General features: G+C 36.8%; 1 protein-coding gene across 1 annotated transcript; it reads right to left on the bottom strand.

The window, feature by feature from the left end:
• Positions 1–6,979: 6,979 nt before the first annotated feature.
• On the bottom strand, positions 6,980–12,444 carry LOC134664024 (macrophage mannose receptor 1-like). Its single transcript, XM_063520586.1, has 6 exons — positions 12,405–12,444; positions 11,477–11,605; positions 11,075–11,215; positions 10,206–10,367; positions 8,516–8,767; positions 6,980–7,146 (listed from the first exon to the last, which is right to left on the bottom strand). The coding sequence occupies exons 1-6, from the start codon at positions 12,442–12,444 to the stop codon at positions 6,980–6,982; spliced, it is 891 nt and encodes a 296-aa protein (XP_063376656.1).
• Between the last annotated feature and the right edge of the window lie 6,527 nt (positions 12,445–18,971).

Genomic DNA, 18,971 nt, shown 5'->3' with positions numbered 1-18,971 from the left:
CATTTCAGTTTTGTATTACATTATGACATTTTAAAGGTCCCTAATAGCATTTGTACTTAGGTAGTGCAATCTAATTGTGCATTTTTTTTGGTTTTATATTACATTATTAATCAAATATCTCTAAAGATATCTCATTTGTTTTCTTTAAATAAATAATTCAAAATCTTCATCGTATTTTTAAGAACACCTTTAACGAGATAAATCATAATTTGATAACGTTAACAAAGCAAAAAAAACATAAAGTACCCAATTGTGCTTTTTCAGCTTCGAGATCGGTCAGTAACATAAGCACAACTGTGTACTTGTGTTTTTATTTCTTAGACATCGTAGTGCAAAACTAACACAAAAACCATAAGTACACACTTATGTCATTTAATGTTAGTAAAGATATTTTTATTTTATTTATATCACGAGGCAGTAACTATTTTTTCTAAATAACTTATTTAAATAAATAGATAATCGAATAATTTACAACGCATAAAAATTCTACACAGTTACTTTGTTCATTAACAAAAGTTTCAACTTTGTACTTTGAATTTAACCTATTTGAACAGGAGTGCAAAGTTTTTTGGCTTTTTCTCGAAACTTACTTTTTGTTAGTTATGTTTTTTTTTTCTTAAGGCGGCAGAACTGACCTCGTTCTAAACCAAACTTGACAATTTTAAATTCATTTATTCCAAATTATGAACAAAGTCCAGTAATAAAACAGACATCATAAATAACCCTGAAGATACTTTAATACAGAATCAACCTATCTATTTACAAAAACAGAAACCTCGTCTGAAAAATAAATTCTGGCGTAACTTGACCCCTGCTTTTGTATTAATTGTATGGAATCCTAGATCAAAGTAAAGCTGGTTTTGTCGATTAAGGCCTGTAAAAGTTGTTACAGGTAACACAGAAGTAATACTGTAATACTCATATTTAAAATTCAAATCGGTCTCTCGAAGGATATTATTATCACCTACCGTGAAGAAATGAGTGGAATACAATATTACGGTGATTTTAAGAGAATATAATTATCTGCGGTTTAATAAGCATGACTTCATCGTAATTTAATAACAATTATAAATGTCAAAATTAATTCTGAATAGTCTGAATATGTCGTCTGTTACCTCTTTACAAAAATCCAAATATTTTATTTTTAGATTATATATTAGAACTCACATCAGATGAAGATAGTGACGTCACAAAGTTTGTCACTCCCTTGGGGTTGTGCATAAATCACTCGAGGTTTTTTCGGCTACTTTTTGACCCCCTCTCCCCCCCACACAACCTCATGTGTATTTTTTGAAATTTTTTCATTCGACCTAATTTTAAGATAAATAGTACTGTATATAGAAAATCTTGTTTATTTTTCTATTTTCATCAAATAGACTCGCTATTTTGAAGTACAGAGTGAAGAATTTTGTTTAGATATATGTACCTATGTTGTGAAACCGAGAAAAAATATCTACTATAGTATTAAGTTTTTTTTTCTTAGTTTCGTTCACTGTAGAAATATACACGTGAGGTTTCCTTATACCCCCCCTCCCCCAACGTGACCTATCGTGGTTATTTCGTGACCCCCCTCCCCTGTCGAACCTCGCGTGATTTGCGCACAAGCCCCTTGACACAACAAGTCACATTTTCTTGACCCCCTCCCTGCCCTAAGCGTGTGACGTAATTAATGGATGATCTTAGTACGAAAAAACTTCTTTAACGGCACTCTTTACATATTCTTTTAACGTCATTGTTATAATTTGCACAATTTATGAAAAGTCATAAGAAATGTTTTATAAAATACTGCTGTAGCTTGCGAGGACACCTAGGCAGATAAATCAATTTTTGAACTTAATTTAAAATACAGCTAAAATACTCGCTCAGAATCGAAAGAAGGACGGCGGTAGCGTCAGCAGATTAGACTGCATTTTTGCAAACTGAAATAAATATCTTATACGAAGAAAAAGTGACCAAGGCCTCCAGTGCCCAGGACTGGAATCGAACCAGCGTCCCTTATCTGCTATCGCGGCAGGTGCCTAAGCCTGTTAGCCACCGTGGTACAGTACGTGGCATGCCTGGCGGTCGCTCGCGTTTGCCGCGCCGCCAGCCGCCCCGCCAGTCGCCTTACTGCCGTATTCGAACTTCAAGATATTCACCAGAGACGACACGTACTAGATCCATTCTAGATTCATTATAGATTCAAGGAATGGAATTCCCTGCCGGCGTCTATATTTCCGTGTTCTTATAACCCGGCAACCTTCAAATCAAGAGTGAACAGGCACCTTCTGGGCAAGCTCGCTCCATCGTAGGCCACGTCTACGCCTCGGCTAGTCTGTGGCCATGAGTAAGCCCATTCATAATAAAAAAAAAAAATACGTTATAGTTTAGATATAACTAGTCTGCAAAAGAGAGCAGCGCAATTCGGGCAACCAATGTCACTTTTACGTTAGATAGACTAAGATCTATATTAGATGTGAATTGAATCTCTGAGTCATATCCTGTGGAAATCGTTCAAGAGTATCTCCAGAATCGCGCAAATGTCAAATTTGACAGGTTAGATCTTAAACATATCGTTATCGTATCTTGGTGATGTCTAAAAGATATCTAATAGATGTCTATTTCAAAATCCAAATCGGGCCCTTAGACCAATGTCGTGGCCAGGCCGTCAGAGCGCAGCCTTGTCTGTGTGGGTCTTAATAAATGAATATAAATTCATAAATGTTTATGATGAGATTTTTTATTACGTAGGTGTTAAAAGTGGCTCCAAGTGGTTCATGTAAATCATGTAATATAACACACGGCCGCTGCGTCGCCAGTTCTCTCTTATTTTAAACTTGGCTTGACACGCTGCTAGTCATTTGCGGAAGTGCCGCACTCTTATAGACGTTGATTAAACCATCATCTTATTGATGTTACAGGCCACTGATGATGTCTTTTTAAATTTCTTTGAACCCTATTTGCTATCGGTCCACAGGTAGAGACATGGCGTAATTCAATTTTATCACAGTGATATTAAGTACCGCGACTTCACGCCGTCTTTATTCTTCAAGCGTACTAAATGTTAACTAGGTGAGTAGGTGACTTTCAACGTTTTTCAGATGTTTTATTAGGTACCTACACATCAAATTGCATTTTAAAAAGCCTTGCGCATAATAAAAAGTCTTAAAAAATTAGGAGACTTTACATTTACAATTAAATTCTATACGATGAGACGGTTAGTTCTATCCTGTGGTACATAAAATAGTAGAAATTTATTGAGGGCGCCACTGATCTTCAACAGGCAACACATGATACAAACATCCATAACATCCATCTCCTTCTGCCGCATATGTGCGTCTTTTACGCTTGTTTGAGATTTTAGACGTCGACATATACCGGGTGTGCCTGTAACAGGAGCAAATAATTAAAACATAGATTGTACTCCTCAAACAGTGACACTTTTGTTCAACAACTTTTAAAAATTATGAAGTATTTAGACTCCCTATTTTTCATACAAAATAAATATTATCTTCAATGGACGCCATCACCACGCCATATCATTGTGATTGACGTTGCTTGTCACGCCTTAAACATAACAAAATTCGCAATACATTGCGTCTTAGAATAAACTTTAAAGTGTATGTGTAATGTGTAAAAATCAAACCACAAGATATTTTTAAAAGTCGCTGAGCAAATGTTGGTCGATATGAGGAGTACAGCCTACAGTTTAATTGTTTGCTCATATTACAGGCCACACCCGGTATATAACGTATATTTACATCTTAACTCAAGTAGTACGAAATTAGTAATTAGAGCAAAGGTGAAGGTCGCTTCTATATACAAACGTTGTCCCGTTTTCCTCCTGGATATTGAAATTATTAAACTGGTAATACCCGACATATAATATATCATCTTGAACTTTGTCGTGACTAGATTTTAATAGGCTTTTATAGCAACAGAGAAGAGAGTTGAGTAACAGTTGTATTAAAGCGCCTTATTCAGACAATTAGCTATTCTATAGCTGTTATATGATTTTAATAGAACAATTATGCTGAATAAAAGTGATTTAGTAGCGCTAATTCAGCATTTATTAAAAGGTGGAATAAAAGTGCTAAAAGATAGTGCTATAAACGTTTATACGACATGATTATAGCACTAATTAGCGAAAATTGCTAAATAGTCGAGTTAACCGCTATTATACGATATATTGGTGTTTCAACAACCGTAACTCGGCTGTTATACGATTACAGGCTGAGTAAATCAATTCTTATACGACTATTTTGCTAGTTGGGTAGTGACCCTGTTTTTAAGTAAGACATGATAATAAGCTTGGTGACTACCTAGATAAATGTATTCTGATAAATATCAACTGTGGAAAAAATACCACATGTCATATTAACTCACATTTATAGACGGGTCTATCGCGAATTTATTTTATTACCTGTATTTACCGAGATAATATTTCTTCAAAACGCGAAAGTTTTAACTGACTCATTGCACTCAATTAAAACTCCTGTAAGTACTAAATTGCCTCCCCTACTGCATTCTTTTAGGCGATTAATTGCGTGATGATGAAAAGTATCCTATATCCTTCTCTGTCTGCCTATTTTCAACGTACATTACATTTTTTTTTGTGTACGTATTTAATATTGTAATGATAATTCATGACAATGATAACTTATATTTTCATTTAAGTACCTATTTAAACAATATTAGGTATGATATTAGTATAATTGTTTAAAGAAATACAGCATACTGTTTTTGCACTACCGACTGTCGCGTCACGGTCTCCCGTGACGGAAATAAATTGTATAATTTGTGGTCCGAATTCGTTCGCGTTCGACATCTGCGAACACACCTGCCTTTGTGGTCTACCGATAAACCGACCAAAACAAAAAACGCTCACAGCTTATGAAGACTATTCGGATTTTGAAATAGATATCTATTAGATATCTTTTAGACATCACCAAGATACGATAACGATATGTTTAAGATCTAACCTGTCAAATTTGACATTTGCACGATTCTGGAGATACTCTTAAACGATTTCCACAGGACATGACTTAGAGATCCAATTCACATCTAATAGATATCTTACTGTATCTAACGTAAAAGTGACATTGGTTGCCCGAATTGCGCTGCAAAAGAGATCTAGTTGATATCTAAACTATAACGTATCTAGAATGGATCTAGTACGTGTCGTCTCTTGTGAATATCTTGAAGTTCGAATACGGCAGTATGTCGTTTGTTTGGACATACGACCCTTTTCAAATCAGAAGATCACGATTGGTTCTCCGAAGCAATCCCGAATTATAATGTTATTATGAGGTTAAATGTAAATACAGTATGTTAACTTACTGTTATTAAGCAAATTAGTGTGGTTAAGCGATAAGTTGGGTTGGAATTAAATATGTATTGTGGTTTTGTGAGAGTAAAAAAAGTTTGACACGCAAGGTCTGAGCCTAACTGGGTTCTTTATTCCATCCAATTTTTTTTAAGCAGGCTAAAAGAACACTCTCAAGAAATGCTGTAACATTATATACTGAGTCATATTTCAAAAACAACATAGGTATGTATTATAGTTTCCTCGTATTCGAAATGTAAAGTACAGTGTATAACTCGGGTGATAGGTATTATTTCAGCCTCGGAATACAAAAAACCTCGGCAGAGTTGAATCATCATCATCATCATTATCTCAGCCATAAGACGTCCACTGCTGAACATAGGCCTCCCCCTTATCCACTCAACCGTCCGGCCCGCGACACTGTTTTCCTGTCAACCGACCGGGGTTTTTTAGCAACGCACGCCCCGCGCAGCGCATTCACAATTTTCTACAAAAATTATAACTACACTGCCACGTAAATTTTTTTAGAGCTAACTATTTAGTTAGGCTACGTTGTCGCATCAAGAGAATTAGTAAATAATGCCGAAATATTCCGTTAGATGGCTCTGAAATCAATTCTTTCTTCCACCCCTTTGGATAGTAAGTTTCCCGCGGACGGTTAAGAGCATATTTTTTTCGGATACTATACTATCGTCGGACGGTCAAGTGGTTATGGGGGGAGAATGCCATAATCGCTACGCTTGGCAGGCGGGTTGGCGATCGCAGTCGAGTACACCGAATTTGAGGGACGCTGCTGCCCGTCCACCGGTGGTCTTGGACGTAGCTTAAGGACATACCCGGGTCCAGAGGGTGCAGAGTTGAATGCCGCATCCCATCGTTAACAATATACTATTTAATCAGCCCCGTAACAAATATCGATCAACCTCCATAAAAATAAACAACACATTTAATCCCAATTAAATTCAGTATAAATTGATTTCTCAGGGCTGGGATGTGGGTACAAGATAACATCTGATCAAACGATAAATAACTCACTTGCTCAGCAATGGTTTTTTTTGTATAAAAGTTTATTATCGGTCCCTTTATGGTTCCTCTACACGATGGGCCAACGCCGGCCACCCCAAGGGACGCAGCCATGCGGTAGAATGAGATAGCAATATCACTTGCTCCCTCTAACGCATAAATGCGTCCCTTGGAGTGGCCGGCGTTGGCCCATTGTGTAGAGGAGCCATTAGGGTTTAAATAGAATTCAAACGGTACCTTTACACTTACAGGACATGTTGATTGAGTCATTTTAAGGGCCGGTACAGACGGACTGCAACCTGACTGCAACTTGTATGGGAACTGCACGCCGACTTTGCGGTTGGTGTGCAGTTTCCACATAAATTGGAGTAGGGTTGCAGTCCGTCTATATCTGCCCGATCTCAGTTGCGAATACCTATAACACTTCATTAAATTTGAAAAAGTAAGATATTAAAAACCTCAATACTGTAATAAAAAAATAGCCTATATTTCCCTGAAAAGTTATAAAAATACATACATAACTTAATTTTATTGCTAATCCTTTCTAATTCTAACGCTAAAAATGCGTGATTGCGCTTGACAGTCGCAAAAACATATATAGGTAGTTTACTGCTATATCAAATATACTGGAAGGTAGAAAATAGAAAGAAATTACAGAACAATCTCGCAAATGAATGGGAACGAGTACCCGTTATTGCAGGGGAGGTCGTTGAGACCACCGTGTCGATAGATAGAGCCACAATTCTCGGCCACTCCGGTCGCGTTGTTGGGCTCTCCTGCGGCCCATCTCCGGAATCCTGCTGCCGCGAGAGAGTCACCTGTTACGGAAAAAGCAAGGAATATAAGTATGTAATACATTGACCATTAGGTGCTTTGTAGTCTGCTGAATAATGCCTACCAGGGGGGGGGGGGGGGCTCCGACATGGTTGAATTTATTCGGAAGCGCCAGGGGTCGGAATTCGGAAGCGCCAGGGGTCGGAAACCGGTATTTGCTCCATACAGAAATACGTTCTTTTTCGTTCTTTGGTATATTATTTCAATTTTAATGGGACAACTTAGTAATATACAAATTCATTACCTAAATACACCTAAATACCTACATGATTCAGTCCTACGTAAAGAGGTTAGAATAATTATAAATATTGTGCTATTTCGGGGTTTTAAAAAATACCGGTTCTGAGCCCTGGGAAGCGCCTTTCCGATATCGGATGTCGGAAGGCGCCTATGACAAAAACAGCTGAAGGAGAGTGCCATTGGCATTAAGTCCCCCTTTTCTGCGTTATTTATCGTCGTTTAGTAATGAATTTATTAAATGCATAAATAAATACAGAGAAAAATATATAAGTAGAGTCAGACCAAGAATAATCTGCAGCGGATTTAATAGCCCACGCAGTGAAAGTGTTATTTTAAACGCCAAACTTCTATGAAATTATGACGTATAAATGACACTTGCACTGCGTGGGCTATCAAATCCGCTGCAGACTTTTTTTGGTCCGACTCTACCTATCTTGCATTTTACTTCCTTCCGACATCCGATATCGGATCGGACAATAGGAAAACGCTCTTAGGTGTTAAAATTGTGGACCATAGCAGTAGGTGCAGTATCTGGTCGATAGTCGGGTGGTTAAGACGAAACAGGAGCTGAGTTTTAAATATGTATTTTAGGTAAATATACCCGTCTCGCTAACGGAAGCGGCTCCTAAAACTAGTGCGATAAGGACAAGGCGAAAAATCCTGCGTAAAAATCTCAAAAATCGAGGTTTCGTACTCGACTGTTCCAATCGTAACCAAATTTGGAAGTCTAAATGATTATAAAATTATCTGTGTCGGACCGTTTTGCTTTTTTGGCTAATTGATATCAGTTTTGAATACTACGCCTCTCATTGCGGCATAGTCAATGAGGCCATTTTGGCCATTTTTGAAGGGCTCTAGCGCCTTAAAAAACAAAAATATCAAAAAAAGCAAAACGGTCCGACACAGACATTGACAATATTAATCTGTAAAAAAATCATTGCTCTAGCATCAAAACCCACGGAGGAAACAGTCGAGTACGTTTGTATGGAGAAATGACCACTCCTGTTAGCTCTTAACTGCCTCTTTCATAACTTGGGCTAACTAGGTTAATAAGCATACACGTTTTTTAACCTCCTTAAAAAAGGAGGTTCTCAGTTTGACCAGTGTGTTTACCGTTTATAGTCATCCACTCGCCACTACTCGATTTCTTAAATCCAATTATAGCGTAGTTGCCATTTTGTGCACCAATTATCTTATCGTTCGGGTATTTCAGGTAAATTCCCTCGAGTACTGTGGATTCAATGTCGTTGTTGATGATGGCCAGGCTTCCACCCTCATCGTGACAAATTGCCTTAGCGGTAGCCCAGGGCTTCGAGACCCGGTGGAATTTGTAGCAGCTGCCAGTTTGGGGCTCCCACTCGTATCCTGGTAGAATATGACTTATAATTCAAGAATGGGTATATAGACCGTCCGCTTAAATGTCATAATATTCCCATCATGCCATAATATTTTTTGACCGAATTTGCAAGTTCAGAAAAGGGCCCAACATTACATATATGTAGACGTCTATAGACCGACCGCTTAAATGAGTCCTCGCCTGCGCGGTACGGGGACGACGGGGTGGGACGACTAAGAGTGGAGGGGAAGGTGCGAGCGGGTGTACGCCTGCCGCCCGCACCTTCCCCGCCACTCTTAAAGTGACATTCCATTTCCAACTGCAGCTGCAATACTGTTCATTTTACTATGGAAACGCGTCGCTATCATTGTCAATTTCCATAGAAAATGAACAGTATTGCAGCTGCAGTTGGAAATGGAATGTCACTCTTAGTCGTCCCACCCCGTCGCCCCCGTACCGCGTAGGCGAGGACTCATTTAAGCGGTCGGTCTATAGACATCTACATAGATTACGGGCCCTTTTCTGAACTTGCAAATTCGGTCAAAAAATATTGTGGCATGATGGGAATATACATAACATAAATTGCATCAAAATGCGAATAGACACAAGACAGATAATAATTGACTCAATACTCTGTATCTTTAGGCATATAAATAAAAGTAAACAAACACTTTGTATATTTTCGGGTAGTTTTATTTATTGGTTAACCAACCAAATACAAAACCGCCTGGATCACTCACTGAACGATCTGACTTCAACCTACAATATTTGATCATGTAATGTTTTCATCTACCCTCAACTGGCTTAAGGAGCCGTTTGAGGGTAGATTTTGTTTACTTTTATTTAAATACCTAAAGATACAGACAGTGTTCTTTGCTTCTATAACCAAAATCAATATACTTAACAAAAATCGATCCATTAAAATAAGGTATAAGTAAAAGTTAATTTGTTTTATCCTTAGAGTGTTATTTTTAAAAACTTAAAATATACACTTTTAATACAATTTTGAAGCTGAGTTCTCAACTTTTTGCACAATTTTACCAATTAAACATGAATGTTTTAAAACCACGACTGATAATGTCAACAAATTAAATAAAACATACCGCTCAGTAGGTACATTAAAACTCGTAATAGCATAAAATCCGTAATGATACAAAAAAATATAGTCGAGAGTTAACTCGAAAGTATTTTATAGGAATAACAGACGAATTGAGCATGCAACTGCAACTTGTATTAAAACTGCGCTACTTACGGTGCGCAAGTTTCTCTAATGGCTCCTCTACACGATGGGCCAGCGCCGGCCACTCCAAGGGAAGCAGCCATGCGGTAGAATGAGATAGCAATATCCATTTAACTCATAAATGCGTCCCTTGGAGTGGCCGGCGTTGGCCCATCGTGTAGAGGAGCCATAAAAGTTAAGAACACGGCCCGATTCAGCTTTTAAAAAAAAGTTGTGATGGGACTTACCATCAGCTTTGGCGCCGCAAATAGCGTTTCTCTCCTTGTGGCAGAAGTAGGTTCGCTTAGTTTCGCAACTGATGGCAGCTAGCTCCACGCAGTTCTTGTCAGAACTTGTGTCGTCTGGCTGGCCGGCGGCCCAACGCACCGGCATAGAAGAGACTTCCATTCCTGTCAATAAAGAAATATTACATGTAGTGATCCAAAAGACTCGAGCCCTATGAGCCTTTTTAGGGCTCTCTCTATCTCTTGTCGCCTAAAAGGCTAATAGCCTTTTTTATTTAATTAGTAAAATAGGCTTTTAGCCTTTTAGGCGTTAAGAGATGAGGCGGGCCCTTAAAAAAAGAGCTAACAGGGCTCGAGTCTTTTGGATCACTAATTACATGAAAACTTTATCAAATCGACCTAATCAGACAGTAAGCTGAATAAAGCTTGTGCTGTAGCTATCTACTATCACTTCATTTTATAAAAAAAACAGTCGCCCACCACCGCGTCTGTCCGTTTGTGTTTGTTTGTATTTTCGCGATAAACTCTAAAACTAGGTACCTACGAGACGGATTTTCATGCAGTTTTCACTTATCAGCTATCACCTAATCAGAGTAATTCTTGAGGAAGGTTTAAGTGTATAATTTGTTAATCCGTGCCCGGCTTCGCACGGTTCGCTAGTTTATCCATAACTCAGGAACAAATATTTATGATAAAACAATTAAATGCCCTTGCTAGGATTCGAACCCGAGACCTCCTGCTTCGTAGGCAGGCAGCTGGGAGAGACTTGAACTCTCTTATCCAGAAACCGTGAGTTTCAAGTCTCACCCAAGACAGTATTTTTTTCACTTTTAAATTTATTCTAAGCTTAATTGAAGTTCCTGTTTACTAACCGTCAAGGCAAGTAAACTTGTCTTTGTCAATGGAGTTTATCCCAGTAAACACGCTGCCCATCAACTTCTCGCCGTTTTTGACCATCATGGACGCCATTGCCTGGGCCATGCTGCTGGTTCTCGGAGAAGCGAGAACCCCACCTGAAAATGCCAAGAATGTAAATCAAATCTTACGGTACCAATTGAAATATAAATAACCCTCCACTGCCTTCCCGCTGTGTCTTCCAGCAGAACTGTTATGTGGACATGTTAATTTAGATACAGGTAATCCAGAGTTCTCTGCATACTCGTATAGAAAATGCGTATGATTTTATCACTACAAATAAATAAATTAATAAACAAGAATTGCTCCTTTAAATGTATTAAATAGATATATATAGAATCTAATAATCGAATGCTTACCGTCTTGGTTACAACGTTTGCGCGCTTCAGACCAAGTTGCGGGTTCCATGCTCAGCTTCAGCCACCCGTCCATTTCTGGTTTATAATACACATAGTCGGTATTGGAACTACCAGCGACATACTGCAAACCTGCAACGAAACATACGTTGATTAGGCGATCAGAATACCTACGGCGCGATTCGGGTAAAGGTACCTTATGGCGGTTGGCGTTTACGCTATTATTAACGCCGCTCCAATATCATTGCGGCGCTATACGACGTAAGCGCCAGCCGCCATAAGGTACCTTTTGCCGTGGAACGTCACATATCTTTACTATATCGCATCTAGTTAATCTCTAATTCATTTCCTGAATCGAGCCGCTAGCCAACATGACAATTGTACATTAACAAATAAATGCCAAACGAAGAAAAAATGTATTGAAATATTTTGAATTAGGTATATGAATAATTTTGATACGAAAATTCACGTGACTATTTCCCTACATTATCTAAGTGTCGATTGGCGTGTTCTATCAACAATTGTCAACTTGGCTACCTCCTGGCATTTTGGCATTATTTGAACGAATAAGCTTTAAATAGCACCTCAGCACACACAATATAATTAAATACATAATATTTTGGGTAAAGCCTTGTGAGTATGCAAAAATCGACAACTTGTTAAATTTTCTCCACACAACTACCGCTACAGATTTTATACAATTCAATGTAATGAAAGAGGAACCCATTTATTAGTACATGTAACTATATCCTCTAGCCGCCCATACGTCAAACCTTGCCAAGCAAAATTAAATTTTATTTTGTCAACATTACGTTCAAATTAGAATGGAACAGGAGACTTTTTTGTAGGTCTCTGGGCGGCTAGAGCATATAATTATGTATAAGTATTTTTTAATCAATCCGAAGATAGGAATAAAATAATAACTACTTACCCACACACAAAATAAGACACACTTTTGTGAAGCGGACCATTTCAAGCCTTTGTTTTATCGATTTTTAGTTGGCGTAACTGACTACTTACAATAACTGCAACAGAATGAAAGTAATTGGACTGCACTGTGTTTATATAGACTTTGCCATTTTTTATCAGTTACCTATATGACGACGACGATGAATATTAAACTTTCGTGAGACATATTTTAAATTGTTTATACGACAACGGTTTCACTCACTTGAATTTTTAGTCGCTATTGGCGACATGTTTCGGGCCCGTCGGGGGTCCTTCCTCAGGCTCGAGTGCTCGCGGCGGCTGCAACTCGTGCACTATATCAATATGCACTATATCAATATGCACGAGTTGCAGCCGCCGCGAGCACTCGAGCCTGAGGAAGGACCTCCGACGGGCCCGAAACATGTCGCCAATAGCGACTAAAAATTCAAGTGAGTGAAACCGTTGTCGTATAAACAATGACGATGAATGTTTGTTTACTAATGTTCAGAACAAAAATATGGACACTATTGTGGTATAGGGTGCATTGGGGTAAATACGAAGGCGGGGTAATTCCGAAACTGGCAAATATCTACTAAACTAGAAACACTTTCTACTGTAGCAACAGTACGCAAGATGCCATGCGTTGCAGCGGCGTAAGTGTTGCTAAAGTATGAAGTGTTTCTAGTTCAGTTGATATTTGCCAGTTTCGGAATTACCCCGCCTTCGCATTTATCCCAGTGCACCCTAATTTAGGTACTAAATTACAATTTATAAAATAATAACAATATTTTTTATTGTTTTGTAAGTTTGATCGTCATTAAACTTTCGCGCCTTTGACTCCTGAATTATTAATAAAAATGTATATTTGGGAAAAAAAAGTTTTTTTATTCCTTTTTTTTTATTTTATCCCTTTACACATTAAAATCAATTAATAACGCAAACAATTCAGGAAACTTAGGAGAAAAATAACACTTGTTTTCTAAGTGCCTAACTTATTATAATAGATATAATACGTTTTTAATAAAATTCGGCGTAATATACGTTTCAACTCAATAGGTCCAGTAGTTGCGGGGCTAGTTGCCTGTGACAGGCGGACAGACAGACGCCACGGGTGATGCTGCTAGGGTTTGGGTTTTTCCTTTTGAGATACATAAGTACGTATTATTACGTAGCCCTGAGATTGGGTCAAAAAATAATAAACATTCTTGTGTAAAACACGAGTTCGAGTAGGTATGTTAAAATTGTACTTACATTTTAGCAAACATCAAACATCAAACATCAACATTTATTCAGCAAATAGGCCACAAGGGCACTTTTACACGTCAACATTGAATTTACATAAAAGCAAAAATAATAACATCAACAATTTTATAAAATAAAACTAACAGTTCAATCTAACGTATTACAATTACTAATGAGATGTATATGGTCTCTTAATGTCGAATTACATACAAAATACAGATAAAAAAACACACGAAAGAAAATCTATAATATTTAGAGGTGTAAATGTCTCTAGGTGTCAGAACTATAAGATTATATAGTTTATCAAGTTATCCTTAGAGATGTATAGGGTCTCCAAGAGTCAATATCCTGTATAATGACCTGACGAAATATGTTGGCTCACTGGATATCCCAAAGTAATTAGGCACAGATTCTCAAACGTGTTAATAATACTTTATAAAATATTTATAGAAAATATTTGTATAGAAGTATGACTACGTAAGTCAATAATTGTTATCGACAATTTAACATCACCCTAGTTGTCAAGTTATGTAATCTTAGTTAATGTAATGTACTGGTACCTATTACCTAATTCATTTACCTATAACCTATAAATTTATCGCATGTTCAATATTGTTCACATATACAAGACACTTATATAAGTTGTGGTTACCTATAATTAGATAAGCATCAGTCATGATGGTTATATAGATTTAAGAGCATGTAAGATGTATTATCTGTTGGTAATCCTAAATAAAGAAAATAAAAAAATAAAATAAATAATTAATACATTCATTAAGAGAAAAGAAACATACGAGAACAGAATGAGGCGTCTCACTGTAATTAATTAATAAAAATTAAGTTACTAAGTATAATAGCTCGTGTTAGCTTAAACAGACCAGTCTCCACAAACAGCACCCGTTCACGAGTATGACGCATATCTCAGCCATCGCCTCCGTCAACCTTCATTCGGGAAAGTGGCGACCCGATCAACGACGCCACCGTAAGCAAAGACTTTTAAGCGAGCATGACATGTTCAAGCTTCGTTAATTGTGTTAGATGATATACAGTCTAAGACAAATTTGTGCAAGAAGGCAGAAGTTAATATAGATGGCGCTGTGTAAAGCTCCATACATTATAAATAATAACGAATTTATTAGTGTAAGTATAAACTGTCCAACTATCCCGGCATGGATATGTTTAGCGAAGTTATTCATACGGTATCATGTGGTTTCCCCAACTCAAATTATAGGTTTATAATTATATATTATGTATTATCGCGTTTTCCTTACAAAACAGCGTGTCATCCAGTCTCGGCGTTATAATCAGCGTAAGTTCAAGAATAGCGTCATGCTTTCTAATATTATTATGATTTGTCGTAAAAATGTAAACAAGAGTATATGACTTATTGATTATGGTCAAATATATGGGTCCGAACAATCGGACTAGAAGTGGAGTTGATAAGAAAATAACCAAACCGTAGGTAGGCTTTGCAAGCAATGGTAATCAGTGTTGGGCGTAATTAATTACTCGTGTAATTTAATTACTAATTGAATTACATGTAATTGAATTACAATGTAATTGAATTACATGTAATTGAATTACAATGTAATTGAATTACATAAAATTTAATTACATGTAATTAAATATTCTGTGTAATTTGCAATTGTAATTACATTAATTAGTAATTAAATTACTCAATTACTTTTCATTTACCTTTTTAATAATATGCAAATATGAACAAATTTTCTCGGAGTAATTATAAAGAAAAACTTTTATGAATTCCATTATACGCTGGATCGTTATCCAGTTATAACATATTTTTTATCCCTGGAATCATACCTTTACAGGGTACTATGTGACATACCACGTTGAATATGGCGGTCGGCGCTTACGTCGCGTAGCACCGCATTAGTATTGGGGTGCCGCTAATAATGACATAAGCGCCGATCTAAGGTGCCTTTCGGGTTGGACTGTAGCAAAGAGGGGGCTGGGACTTAGATTTTTTTTTGACAAAGTGGTGTCATTATGACACTATTTTTAAATGATTGTAATGTCTAGATCACGTCAAAATAAGCATCTTTTACTGAAAAAACTTTTCTCTAAAATAAAAAATGACTGAGTTAGACGCCTCCAAAGATTGGTGTTTTTAAAGGGAGCTGGGACATTTAAAATATATGTCATAATGACACCACTCGCGATGAAAATTTTCTAAGTCCCAGCTCCCTTAAAAACATCAATCTTTGGAGGCGTCTAACTCAGCCATTTTTATTTTAGACAAAAAAATTTCAGTAAAATACGCTTATTTTGACGTGATCTACACATTACAATCATTTAAAAATAGTATCATAATGACACCACTTAATCAGAAAAAAATTGTAAGTCCCAGCCCAGCCCTCCCTTAGCTACAGTCCAACCAAATCAACCAAAGTTAACATTGACAATGTTGCTTAGTGAAATTTAAAACCATTCAAAATGTTCATCTGATTTTGGAAATAAAGATGATCAAAAACTTGCATTCTATAAAAGTAATTGTAATTCAAAAAAGTAATTAAATTAAAAAATTTAATTACAATATGGAATTAGTAATTTAATTACTAATTACATTTTGCAATTGTAATTAGTAATTAAAATTTTAATTACTTTCCACATGTAATGGAAATTATTTGTTGGAATTACATTTTGTAATTGCAATTGTTAATTAGTAATTCAATTACTTTTTGCCCAACACTGATGGTAATACATATTACCTATATACAGTGTGGAATTAAGGTAGTTTCCCTCCAGGGTCCGACTTATCTTTCCACACTATACTCTAAGCAAACCTAAGTCTAATTACACAAGTAAGACGTATCAAATGACACCTCATACCGGGTGTGGCCTGTAATATGAGCAAAAAATTCAACCATAGGCTGTACTCCTCATACTGACCAACAATATTTGTTCAGCGACTTTTAAAAATAACTTGTGGTTTGATTTTTAATACCTACACTTTAAAGTTTATTCTTAGACGCAATGTATTGCGAATTTTGTTATCTTTAAGGCGTGACAAGCAACGTCAATCACAATGATATGGCGTGGCGATGGCGTTCATTGAGGATAATATTTATTTTGTATGAAATACTTCATAATTTTTAAAAGTTGTTGAACAAAAGTGTCCCCGTTTGAGGAGTACAATCTATGTTTTAATTATTTGCTCGTGTTACAGGCCACGGTATACTCATATGAGGTGTCACTTAATCCATCAAATGTACACCATTTGATATGGTGCCATACAAAGTAGAAAAATATAAATTATAACCCTTCCCCGGCAGTCGGGTAAAAATATGAGATTACAAACTTTATTGTCAATGCATATTCATATAACTTATATATATTTATTCATAAAATTAAAAATGTAAGTAGGTACATGTGAAAAAGGTTAAATTAATAATTATGATGATGTCAATTAAATTACAACATGGTAAAACAGGTATACATCTAATAATTTGTGTATACATCTAACAAAACTTATTCTATTTCATTCCTATTCCATTTAAAAAGAAGTCTACACACAAGGCTTCTATTCATAGAAATTTGACATTATTAATGTTGACATTGCCCCACTTTGATTGTTTTGCTCTAAATTCAATTACTCATTGGTAAAAATATATTTAAGAATTGGAAGACTAACACGATAAACCCATTCGAATGATGTAATACGTGAACGAAAACAAACGTGATTGGGATTTTTGCTACGCAAATTAAATAAGTTTGGGAACCTGATAACCTAGCTAGCTACTGATAATAGTTTAATAACAAGTAAAACGATAATACAAAAATATTATGTTGAGTATTTGCGGCGTTTGGTGTCGAAACTTTGGGGCCATGGGGGCCAAGTGAGCGTCGACTGTACATGTACAAAGACTTGTCGGCGCGCCTAATGGCTCCTCTACACGATGGGCCAGCATCGGCCACTCCAAGGGACGCCGCCATGCGGTAGAATGATATAGCAATATCACTTGCTCCCTCTAACGCATAAATGCGTCCCTTGGAGTGGCCAGCGTTGGCCCATCGTGTAGAAGAGCCATGATAGAGGCTTCTGGTTCATCTCTATGAACCACTATTTCGCCCAGCATATTAGTATCGGCCTACAACGGGGAAATACGGACAGCCTTCTGGGCACCTTGCCCGTTGACGGCGATCTGGGCCAAATATTTTATCTGTGGTTTTTTTTTAAAGTTTTATTATGTTTATTTGTTTCTTTCTTTGTTTTTATCAATAAATTGTATCTTATTAATCTTGTAATATGTTGAGTAATAATTAAAATGTTTAAAGGACCCCGCAGCAAACATAGGGAAAAAGTGGTTTCAGTTAAATCTCACGACATTTTAGTATGATGTTAATTTGGCTCTCCTGATTATTTTTTAGTATGGGCAGTTGGGCACAACTCTCTCAGAAGTATACTTTTAGAAATAATCAATGTAATTGTTTTAAACAAAACATGTGTTTGTTAACCATTTTTAGGGTTCCGTACCCAAAAGGTAAAACGGGACCCTTTTACTAAGACTTCGCTGTCCGTCCGTCCGTCCGTCCGTCTGTCCGTCTGTCTGTCACCAGGCTGTAGCTCACGAACCGTGATAGCTAGACAGTTGAAATTTTCACAGATGATGTATTTCTGTTGCCGCTAAAACAACAAATACTAAAAACAGAGTAAAATAAAGATTTAAATGGGGCTCCCATACAACAAACGTGATTTTTGACCAAAGTTAAGCAACGTCGGGCGTGGTCAGTACTTGGATGGGTGACCTTTTTTTTGCATTTTTTTTTCGTTATTTTTCATTATTAACCCTTAAGTGACATTCCTTCTTTGTTACCAAACGTCTAAGGAAATCTGGTAACAAAAAAGGAATGTTTCTTAGAAACTTTCTGGGATATTTTAGGAAATATGGTGGAAGTTGTTCAGCTTCATGTACTTTACCAGCATACCAATTTTTATAGAAATCTAAGATGTGATCGAAATGTACAAACTTTTTGAGAATTGCTCACGTCAAATTTCCAAGATTATCTCGTCAAATTAAATCAACAATATTAACATCTTTGTAAGAAAATAAACTCTATTACATTGTCATATAATTCAATCATAAGATCACGTTAGTACATTAATGTCACCACCCCTACATGTCAAATGACAAGCAGCTTTTTAATATAAATATAGTAATCAAATTGAGTCGAGGGTGCGGCGACAGACGTCAAAAATACTTCCCCTTTTCCTACGCCTTGAGATCGCGAAGTGTGTCGGGTATATTAATTTTGGTAACGGATTTCCGGTTGAACTTAAAAATGGCGACGTCGTCTTAAGAATATA

The sequence above is a fragment of the Cydia fagiglandana genome, chromosome 4, assembly GCF_963556715.1.
Source record: "Cydia fagiglandana chromosome 4, ilCydFagi1.1, whole genome shotgun sequence".
In the NCBI taxonomy this organism is placed as follows: domain Eukaryota; kingdom Metazoa; phylum Arthropoda; class Insecta; order Lepidoptera; family Tortricidae; genus Cydia; species Cydia fagiglandana.
This window is presented reverse-complemented; position numbering and strand designations above follow the sequence as displayed.

Excerpts from the sequence above, each read along its gene's own strand:
- LOC134664024 (XM_063520586.1), bottom strand. The coding sequence starts at position 12,444 with ATGGTCCGCTTCACAAAAGTGTGTCTTATTTTGTGTGTGG. Across the intron at positions 11,606-12,404 it reads GTGTCTTATTTTGTGTGTGG|GTTTGCAGTATGTCGCTGGT; the intron begins GTAAGTAGTTAT and ends GTTTCGTTGCAG. Across the intron at positions 11,216-11,476 it reads CAAACGTTGTAACCAAGACG|GTGGGGTTCTCGCTTCTCCG; the intron begins GTAAGCATTCGA and ends TGGCATTTTCAG.